At 30.8% G+C, this 11,857-nt stretch overlaps 1 protein-coding gene across 1 annotated transcript; it reads left to right on the top strand.

The window, feature by feature from the left end:
- Nucleotides 1-2,758: 2,758 nt before the first annotated feature.
- On the top strand, nt 2,759-4,907 carry LOC134266301 (uncharacterized). The gene is made up of 2 exons (XM_062748514.1): nt 2,759-2,872; nt 3,008-4,907. Exon 2 carries the CDS (start codon nt 3,008-3,010, stop codon nt 4,625-4,627), a length of 1,620 nt encoding a protein of 539 aa, XP_062604498.1. The 5' UTR covers nt 2,759-2,872; the 3' UTR covers nt 4,628-4,907.
- Nucleotides 4,908-11,857: the final 6,950 nt, after the last annotated feature.

Below are 11,857 nucleotides of genomic sequence, written 5' to 3'. Positions count from 1 at the left end.
TTTACGAAATCAAAGGAAACAGAAAAACAATTCAAGTGGTTTTATTTTTAACTTGTTTGAGGTATATTTGGGGTGAAATGTTGTTTCAAAAGTGCAAGTGATTTTTTTATACAAGAAACATGTTCATCTAGCCCTATGTTTACAATGAGAGAAGAAATTATTTTGAACATTAGTTATAAGATTGTTGGCAAATTCAGAAACGAAACAACGTTCAATCTGTTTGTTTTTGGTGAACTGATCTGTGATTATAAACATCTACTGAGCAACAATATTAATGAAATATGTTACCTTATATATTTGTACATATATTTGGCATATTAAAGTAATATAATTCCTAGACAAAAAACAGATATGAACAAATTTAATTCTGAATCAATACAATTTTATTGAATCGATAAGAGGCTGAAAAATGAAATTTGTGTGTTTTTGAATACAAGTATAGATAATATTTTGCTATCCCTCTTCATTGTGTTTATAGAATATTTACATTAGTATATCTTTGTATTCAAATAATTTTTAATGAAACGAAGGGGAAACTATTGTAATAGTTTGGTCATTTCCTTTTATATTTTGGAAAGTATACAACATATTCCATAAATAAAGCTTCCATATTTTATTTGTCTTAAAATTATTTTATCAAATCTTTTTGGCATAGTAATATTAAAGTAATATTAACACTTTACCAATTTTACTGATTCACAATTTGAGTAATTTGTATATCTGTATGTATTGTACTTTAAATAACCGATCTTGGCATATTAATTTAACACTTTACCTGGTTCACAATTTGATGTTTGATATATATATATTGGATGTTTTACACATTTTCTTTTCATGTCATCGTATGCAAAGTGAAAGTAGAACAGGTACATGTAATACATGCATATCCTTTCGTATTTAATGATGTCCTTGTTGAAATAATTGCATAAATGTTGTAAAAAGAGTATGAACTACTATATATGTTTTGATGGAATTAATACGTTTTTCACTAGTATTTTACCTGTATTGTGCAGACAAGTGTTGTAGGCTGCAGACAGTCTATTTTTCTATTTACATGACGGCGAATTGCATTATGGTACTATACTTCCGGTTTATTTTACTCTGGATCCCCGCTGTATATTTATAAGCCCTTGATATTTCGCCAGAAGTAAAAATGAACAGTTATATGGTAATTAATTAATTATTTATTGTTGAATGAATGAAAGTCAAGTTATTATATGGTGAAATATTTATTATTGATCTAATTATTTGAACGGAACTATTTAATTTCTGTATTAAGATTTTTCGTTTTTTTTTTCGTAATATTCCGTATGGATCTATACGAATCCAATGGGTTTCTTATACGATTTTTCACGAAAGTATGTAAGGGGAGATTCTTCCGTAAATCGGAGGAGTCTGCTATTTTTGATTTTTGGGTTAACATCATTTTCTTTGGGGATATAGTCAAAATTGGTAAATATTTGTTATCTTTGAAATCAATTTAATGTAATTTATTAATTGGCTTAATTTAATTAGGGAAAGTTTAATTTTAACAGTTTTGAGAGTTTGTTTAAGATAATAATCTTGATTACTTCAGGGTCCAATCTTATCTAAATTTCCATTTGTTAATTATCTCTGATTCATAAATATATTGTTATGTTTAAAAGATTAGGTTTTTAGCCATATATCTCGATTATTTCGAGATCTGGCTCTTTATTGGGATTGAATTAATATTGTGATATTTATTAGTAAAAGGGTGGTTAAAAGGCCTGGATATTTTTTTTTTTTTTTTGATTTTGCAGACTCAATAAATTTATGAAGCTTTAATTATGAATTAGAGTTGTTTACAGGTGTCTGAAGGGAGTTAATCCCCCTTCTCCTTCTTCTAGAACCACTATACCGCAACATTTTTCTTGGTGTAAGAAGTGGGATAGCCATTGAGCTCTATTCCGCTACATTTTTCTTGGTGTCAGAAGTGTGATAGCTATTTAGCACTATTCCGCTACACTATAATTTGAATGAAAATAATGATTTCAAATTAAAACAAAAAATTAGTCATTAAATACGATGTGCATTGCAATATTTTTTCTCCAGCGAATGTTGAGGAAGATTTTTTTTTTATATTCAGCCTCTACAATGATTTTTTTGTAAATCCTCTTCAATGAATATTTCAATGTAATTAATTGAAACACATATTTAATTTGAGTAAATACTTTTTCTCTGTAATAAGCTAACACAGATTGCATTTTCAAATACAATCTTCAGTTGCGCATTTTGTCCGAAAAACTATTTGTAAATGAAAAATTATTTAAAATGAAAAAAAAAACAAAATTTCTCACAATTTGTGTTGCTATAATTGTTATGCATCTGTCTTTCATGAAAAAGCAGATTTCCGCATTTTTTAAAAATAGGATCAATTTGTCTTCAGAGCCAGGTCTTCATAATTTTGAGAGATTTTTCATCAAAATCTCTTTGATTTTTACTAGAATTTGATTCAGTTATAATTGATAGATTGAAATCTTACGCTTACCACGTAATTTAAATACATGTTTTTAAAGAAATTTGAATTTTGGTTTAATTTTTTGCTACTCTTGTATACCTATGTTACAAACAGACACATTGTTTGACGAACTACATTAATATGATTTACACGTAATAATCCATCATTGCACACCTAATACAGATGGTTACTAATAATTTAAATAAATAATTTTGACAATAACGAATTACGTTTGCTTCAACGATGTAGTAAATGAAAGTTGCTGTTGTATGTTATTAGAAGAGTTCCATTGTACCGAAAACAAGATTGTGGTCAGATCATATAAATATGATTTGATATCTTTAACAGCTTACAATCATTTTTCTAATACACAGGCAAACCTCAGAAAACACGGTATGTTATCTTAAGCTGGCTACTCATTAGTTTAAATGACTTAAAAGGAATAATTTTAATATAGGATATAATATTTCTGGAAACCAGATCAATAGAGAGCTATTTCTTTTGACACTAATTTTCATTTATTTTCAGATGTTGTTCCAAGGAAAATTAATATTCTTCTTCTCGTGTGTCTTAAGGTTTGTACCTATTAACGGGAATTTCGGATTCCGTAACTCCCGGAGATTTTTAGACCAACCATCATTCTTTTCTACAAGATCTAACAGAGTTCTAAGAAGAGGATCTTTGTTGGATTCTGATTTAAGATTATCTAGAACACGTATATCTTCATCTCCATGGAGAGAAGTAAATCAGAGAAATTATTTGGACTTAAGTCCGAGAACTTCTGGAAGATCATTTAGGAACAGTTGGTCTTCTTCAACACGTGTTTCCAGAGGAAGACCACTATATGAAATGCGAGAAAACAGATCAAGAAGAAATAATATTCACGAAATACTGGGACGACAACAAAGTGGTAAAACAAGTAAAGAAGTTCTCAACAGTCCAGTGATAAACGGAAATGAAGACAGATGGGTACAACGAGCTGGAACAGGTACAGTTAGATCCAGAAGAATTGAAGACCTACTGAAGCTGATGTCGCAAAATCGGAGAGCCGACATTTTCAATCCTTTAAAAGGTGATTTTGGTAGAAAAACATCGGCTGAGAGAATGTCAGCAGCTGCAATTTCAAGGCCTTTGCACGTTTCCAGTCGACATGAACAGTTGCGGAGACTGGAAAGTTTGGAACCGGTTGAAAAGAAAAAGACATCTGCAGAGAAGATTTCGGAACCTGAAGTAAAACTTCATAGAAGAATAATTACAAGACCCAAGGAAGTTCGAAATCCAAATGTATTCTTACGAGTAAGAAATACTCCAGTACAACGAAGTAAAATTTTCCAATCTCTGCCCATGGAAAGAAACCATATAATCGCAGAAAAGAAAAAAACATCTGCAGAGAAAATTTCTAAACCTAAATATGAAGTAAAACTTCAGAGAAGAATAATTACAAGACCTAAGGAAGTTCGAAATCCAAATGTATTCTTACGAGCAAGTAATACTCCAGTACAACGTATTAAAATTTCCCAATCTCTGCCCATGGAAAGACATATAATCGAAGAAAAGAAAAAGACATCTGCAGAAAAAGTTTCGAAATCTAATCATCGTACAAGGCTTTCAAATAAAAACGATTCTATAGCTAATCGAAACATTCTTCTCCTTCAAAGATTGAATACATACTTGCGACAGCAACTCGCTTCCAGAAAACATACTAACCCCAAACAAACGATCCAAAGATCAAAGAAAGTCAGCAAAACGAGTAAGGAAATACTGAAGGACAATGACATTAAACCTGCTACGAAAGCACATGTTGTCAATGCCGTCCGCACACCAGAACCTTTATCATCCCTCACTCAAAGGCAACATAGAAGATCACGTTTATTAATGGAGCCAATGCGATTTAATCCCCATCGACGCCGATTACCACAACACCACAGATTGGAATCTAGCCATGGTATTCAGATAGATAACCAAATCCGGTCAAACACAGCGAATAGCGTAATAAAGTCACCAGTGTCCCCTCAGAAGCCTCTTTTTGTGGTTTTGAATCCCTTTACAGGAACTGTTGGTTCTTCAACTTCGTCGATACAGGACAAAAAGAAAGACACAAGTAAAGAAAACAAGAGTGGAGAAAAACTCACGTGGGTGAATCCTTAATCTAATTATATTAACTGGAACATTAATCTAACTTAAATAAAACATAATTTGTAATTTTTTTGTGCATACGTATTTTCAATAAAATATTTTCGAACGTTTTAATTTTATACCCAACCCTAAACCATTTTGAAAAATTGGACGATAGTCAAACTAAGAACAGTAGCAACTTTTTTCATTTAAATAATAATTATGTGTGTGTTATTTTTTTTATTGTAGTAAGATTAAAGATTAAATCAATTTTGATTGACATTTTCCTAATAAACGTAATGAGTTTTACTAATTATTCTGTCATCCATTGACATTTTCCTAATAAACGTAATGAGTCTTACTAATTATTCTGTCATCCGTCATCATTTTCTGTCAAATTATATATTTATTCATAGTGAAATTATGTTTCTCCTTGTACATGTCTATAATTAGGAAAAAGCACACAGTGAATTGAGTTTACTTTTCTCTATTCAAAATAAGGTGTAAGGCGTTTTAATTACAAAACTTTCCCCCTCACTCAGTGTGCTTAATTACTAGCAGTATTATCTAATATCGTCTGGTATTTTGGCATTTCTAAAATAAGTGAATGTACCATAGTACAATTACAATGATTAAAAGTTGAGCCATTAATGTGTTTGTTTATTCTTCATGCATTACTTTGTAAACACATCACCCTGCTTTTAAAGAAGTTTCATTTGACCACAAAATGTGATCGCTCAATAAATTTTAACTAAGTATTTAATAGCAGGTTGCAACCTTTGAACTCTCTCAACGACAACTAGTTACATAAAATCTCGTGTTATGAACGATACTTTGATCAACATAGCTGTCAAATTTAATAGAAAAAAATCGTTTTAACGAATATTAACTAGTTAACTTGAATTGCATTTACATAAGCACATTTACAGGCTACTGTAGCTTTAAATGAAACGAACATATCATATAAAAAGAGCGTATGACCACACATTATATAGAAAACCATGGAGTGCAAAAATTTATCGACAAATTTAGTTTTGTCATACTGATGATCAAGTTACCGAATATAAAATGCTCTAATCGCTTTTAAACTGTTTCAAAGATTTTGTTTTAATTGGGAAGTGTTCGATTTATCAAATAAGCGTCCAAATAGTCGGTGGTAGAGAGTATATTTACACGTTGAATGATATGTTTCAGTTTTTCTGTATTGTTGACAGATTTTTTATGAAATGCGATTTCATAGATTATACGTAGTTTGAGAAAAAAATACGAATCACAAAAATTTACTTATTTTTCGAAATGTTACAAAAACGAAGTCATTATACCTACCAGAAATTACCACGAAGATGGCTTGTATCGTTTTATTTAAAAAATAATATTTATTTCAACTGCCTGCAATTCAAAGTTTTGTAACAAATATTTCTCACAGATTACATGTATAAAAGTTCTACCACAAATTAAATACATTATATACATGTAGAACTTCTACTATATCGGTGTCACACTCGTACATGGAGTCGATAAAATATACACATTCCTCCTAATTCATCAATAAGATGGATTTTCATTGATTACCCACCTTATTTGACAGATGAGTTAGAATCAATGTTTCCTATCATAGACACCCTTGTCTTTTTCTTACTTTTAATGAATGATTGATAATGAGATGAAAATAACCTATTTTACAACAATTCGTGTTTGATAAAAAGTTGATGACAGCTAAGAAAAACTATTCATCTTCTAGACTGTATGTTCTGTCATAAAACTCGATCTTATTTCTTTATTGTTTAATAGATCTATATACAAAAAGGAATATTGTCTTTACTCGAACATTCTTAAAATCTTGTATGGCGTATTTTTGATAAATTCAGACTAACTAAAATTAAAAGGATCTGTGTATTTGTTTATATTTTTTATGAAGAAAGGACTTTCCTGTATATTACACAATTAAAATTAATCGGGTTTCAGAAATATCCGAAATTGAAACGATAACAGATTTATTTTTATTTTTATTTTACGGACTTTTGATCTTGAATTCTGTTCGTTATCTCCAATTGTTTCATTATTTACTCTGCATTTAAATTGTCAGACACAATTTAAAGTTAATTTAGTTAAACACATGGGGATATTTAAGTTCCGAATTGGTGAAAAAATTAATTGGTGAACGTAAATAGCAAATAATTTGTAAATCTACACTTTATCTCGTATTTTTATTTAATTTTTTTTTTAATCTAAAACACACCATTTGTAGCTTTAAGGAAATAAGAAGTTCCTTGGTAAAGGAAATAAGATGTTACCCGATAAAATTTTTTCTAGGATTTCCCGTCAGACCTTCATTAAAAGTTTTTTTTTTAACTCTTAACTTTATTTTTTCTTTTCAAAGGGATATTTACTGATCATTATATGATCCTCTAGATGAAGAATATACATTCCAGTATGCTGTGTACGACTATATTGTACACCGTAATTGTTTTTTAAAATTTTATACTAATTTAATTAATGTATACGATGACTTATTTATGATTATTATGTTCTAAGGGCCAAAATCAAAATCAGAAATATAGGATAGCAACTGGTATCACCAAGTGTCAGTAAAATTAGTGTGTCAATAAAGTTCGCAAAGAAACGTTGTGGTTATGTTCATAAAGAACACGTGCTAAAAGTTTTGCTAACGTAATACGTATAATTCAACAAACACGGGGTTGAGGAGAAGTTATTCAGAGTAAAGGGTTAACTATACATTATTTCCCTTTATGAAATATTTGGAATGGACCTCAAAAACATGAGGTCGGATCAGGTGTCAAAGAGGAGTAAGCATCCCCTGCCGACCGGTCACACCCGATGTGTTCTACTATAAAGATTGGGAAATAACGAAAAAATCCGTTGTCGATTTAGTGTGTGAATAATTGACTAACAGTTCTCGTTATATATGAAAAAGTCAGTCAGCATTTGACTTAATGATAAATTATGTTTACTGATAAGGCCATTGTATCGACCAAAGAACTTACGAAATGATGACTTCAAACTAGACTGCTGATATCTTCGTTTCATCAATTTGTTTGTCAATAATTTACCTGGTTTAAATACTCGAGTTTCTGATTGACAATATCTATCTGGTTTTGGAGACCTGGTTTTCCAGCAATCGATTGGAATTTTCATTAGTACCAATTGTGCACAGTTATTAGGAGACTTATTTTTGTATTCATATGAAGCAGAATTTGTTCAAAATCTTTTCTATCGTCAACTGCCCTTACTTATGCAGCTATATACCTTCATCACCTGCATACGGAGTGTATATATCTCAGTTGATTCGAGACGCAAGAGCATGCTCTACGTATGAACAATTTCTAAGACGAGGTAAATTATTGACAAGGAAGTTGATGAAACAAGAATAGCAACAGTCTCGATTAAAGTAATCATTTCGTAAATTCTATGGTCGAAACAATGACCTTGTCAGCAAATACAATTTATCATTGTTAGACAAATGACTTTTTCCGAATTTTCCGATCATGACCAGTTTTCATACTAATTGTTAGTCCATTATTTATACACTGAATTGAAAAGAGGAAACACTTGTGGTGGCCTTAAACTTCACAATTAGGTATATTGACGACGTATTGTCAATTAATAATAGTTATTTCCATTCTGCTGTCAATTTCCTGCTTTATCATGATTAACGTGATGACTTCAGCTTTTCAATCGTCAGCTTCCATTACTTATGCAGCAATATACCTTTGTCACCTACATACAGAGTTTATTTCTGGCGGGCATGTGAAATTAGTTATTGATAAACAAATTAATGAAGCAAGGATATCAGCAGTTTCATTTGAAGTTATCATTTCGTAAGTTCTATGGTTGATATAATGAGTTGTCCAAGAACCCCCCCCCCCCCAACATGACAAGGAGTACACCGCAGCTGTGAGTGGTCGGCAGGGGGATGCTAATTCCTCCATGATACCTGATCCCCCCCTCTAATGTTTTTGGATAACCGTGTTTGCTCCGTTCCTGTTTTGTAATGTTAATTGAGCTCGGATACTGTTCGTCATCTCCACAAATTTCATCCATTGGATTGTAATATAGTTTATTTGGAAAACTTTTACATGTTTGCAAAAGTAAAAAGAAGAAAATTTTGCAAGATAGATTCTGTAATAATGTAAAACAAATTGTGCATTTAAATGTATTGTAAATAGATAATCCATATCTTATATTTAGAAAAAGATGTACGATTCTAATTTTTTTTTGTCAATTTGTTTAAGCATAAACTCTTTTAGACAATCAATAATTACTCGAACGGTTGTGCTTAAAAATTGAATAAAAACATGAGACGTATTTTTCATTACAATACAAAAAAGTAAAAAAAAGTTAATCACTCAATTTGTCAATTATGAAATAAAGAAATTCCTTTTTGGGTGGGTGGATAGGGTTGAGGTGGGGGATTGAAAGACGGGGTAATTATCCTATTATCCTTACTTTAAATATACCATCTCCTAACTGTATACAAATGCCTGTATAATCTTTGGATACATGCATGTACATATGATTACAAAATAAGTATGTTATTGGATCATTCCGTTCAGTGAGGTTTCAGTTCATAGTACATAACAATATCATCATGGATATTTTTATTTATATCTTATCTAATTGACATAGTGTCATCAATATGATTTGAACAAATCAAACAACCTGCATAAAAGTGATCAACACCCTTAGTTATTATCCAGATCAATAGCGTTTAATATAAAGAGAGCTAGGTTAAGATAAAAAGTAATTAAATTAATTAAATTTTGGTATCAAAAGTTATGAAAAAAATATTTATATGTTGAAAACCGCAAACAAGATTATTTAAATAACTTAATTGCAAATAAATAAGACCATAAATGCTTACAAAAATGATGACTGTCACTAAATAGATTATCCCCGTTTTAACTCTGTATGATGTACCCGAGTAACGTGAGTTTTTAAGCTATGTTTAATGATACAAGTGAATTATTCAATTAATTGCATTTCATACTGAAAGACCTTGATCCCATAACATTGAAAGATACAAAAATAGAACTTCATCGATCTCGTTTCTCTGTTTCAATGGCAAAATATTTTATATAACATGTTTGGAGAGTAACTATGCAAATAATTACAATTTATATCGATGTTCTGTCTAATTTTTATGTATTTTTAAATCCTTTTTCATGCGCGATTGAATAATTAGTAGAAACAAACACTATATGTAATTGCTATTATTCATTTGTTAACGGTTGAAGAATGACTCAAAATATCTTTAATTAAAATTCTTTTAACCATAAGATATAATTTAAAATGTATAGAAAAGGATTTCTCAATGATTGGTCTGCTTGGGATGGAATTTTTAGGTCATAAAAGTAATTTAAAAACGAAAAGGGCTTTTATTTCAGATAAGATAGGCAAGCACATAACTTCTGCATACTGAATCTACAACCAATTCTATCTGTGTTGATATTTTGTAACCTGCTTTTATATAATAATTAACAAGCAAATTGCTAATTGTACAAAAATGGCATCAATCATATGAGAAGGATAGAGAAGTTGGTTGGATCTCAAAGGTTAATGAAGCTATAGGTCTTAATGATTCTCAAGAATCCCAGGACGGGAGTACGACTGCTTAAAAGTAAGTATTATCTTATTGAATTTAGAAATCGTTCATAAATTAACTTTATATCAAACATTTTTTCACAATTTATTACTTGTGCTCATGAATAAAAAAATTAATCTAAAATAAGACAACAAGAAACTCAAGATATACACTTTTTGAACTGAAATAATAAAATACCAAATGCTTGTAATATCTAAGATTGGCTCTAGAATATTTTAAGAATATTTTTAAGGGAAACTGAATATAAAAAATTAAAACAACATGATAATATCTTTTTTTTTCAGATGAATTTGGTGAATAGCTACACCTTTATGATAATAATTGTCCACATTAAGATCTTGAAAACTACGCAGTTACCCTTATTTCCACCAGATGCATATAAAACTGAGGGAGCATCAAAAGTAAACTTGAATATTGAAGAAAAAGAAATTTTTCAACATAATGAATCAGATGCAGGGATATCAAAAACCAATGCTAGAACAGATCATTTTGGAATGATTTCATCAATGCCTCTGCCTCCGTCTCCACCCGTTGTAAGGCAAAATGGCATTTTGAATTCGGCAATTCTAGGGGATGTAAGCAAATGGGATCTCAGTTCACACGAACGCAGTAAACAGGAAACTAAGTCACGGATGTTTAATGAAAAGGATTCAGAAAATGCACAAGAACTTAACACAGGAAAGAATGCTCAGGACGTTCATTTCTTTTCTACGGGACAAAAAGTGAATAACATCGGACTTTTACAAACACTGTTTGAAGTCATGCCAGAGAAAGATAGGACAAATGTCTTTATGAACATTATAAACAATATTTTAAACTCTCAAAGCGCTGTGCAAAAGCAGCAGACGACTACAACAGAAGCAAATTCGATACCAAAGGACCATTCAAGTCATGGGGGACACACTGAATCACGAATTGATAGTATAAAGAAAAACAAGGTTTTTGAAACAAAAGAGATGGGTAAGAAACGAATTTCTAGCAAATTCAAAAAAATAACTACGACTGAAAGTCCATTGGAACAGGAACTAGTAATCAAACCCACTCAATCCCATTTTATTGAGGATAGTAACATGTTTGATGTACAAAGTCCTAATGAATACAACCTTTACAAAAGAAAACCAAGGAACAGGGCCATCAAATCGCAGAGAATTAAAGAAAAATCTTCGCTTAAACATCGACGTTTAGTTGATAGGAATTCTAAACACAGTAAAAGAAAATTTGGTTTCACAAAAGGATTCGACAGCATGTACCAAAGACATTTTGGACAAAGTCCAAGTCAAGAATTTGTAGTGTACAAAACGACACTCTCCCCTATGATTTCTACTTTTAGTCATTTTGATAAGATGGTAAATCAGCACTGGAAATATAACAATCCCAAAGATAACACGCATGAAGGGACGGAGCGAGAAAGGTATAAAAATATAACAGAGACAAGATATGATTGGAATAGACAATCATCAAAAGAATCTTTGGATCAATACAAGGATGCAGAAAAAGATAAATTTTCAGATTATAGAAAGAAACACCCCATCAATATGCCAACACAAAATTTTCATGGTAAAAAAATTCATGGAAACCAATGGAATATACGTCCTAGAAATTATCAGAGAAAAATAAAGTTCGGCGTCAAATCTTCAACC

Source organism: Saccostrea cucullata, unplaced genomic scaffold (assembly GCF_032062105.1).
Source record: "Saccostrea cucullata isolate Sc308-1 unplaced genomic scaffold, CSIRO_AGI_Scuc_v1 ctg979, whole genome shotgun sequence".
NCBI classification, from domain to species: Eukaryota; Metazoa; Mollusca; class Bivalvia; order Ostreida; family Ostreidae; genus Saccostrea; species Saccostrea cuccullata.
This window is presented reverse-complemented; position numbering and strand designations above follow the sequence as displayed.

Excerpts from the sequence above, each read along its gene's own strand:
- LOC134266301 (XM_062748514.1), top strand. The coding sequence starts at position 3,008 with ATGTTGTTCCAAGGAAAATTAATATTCTTCTTCTCGTGTGTCTTAAGG.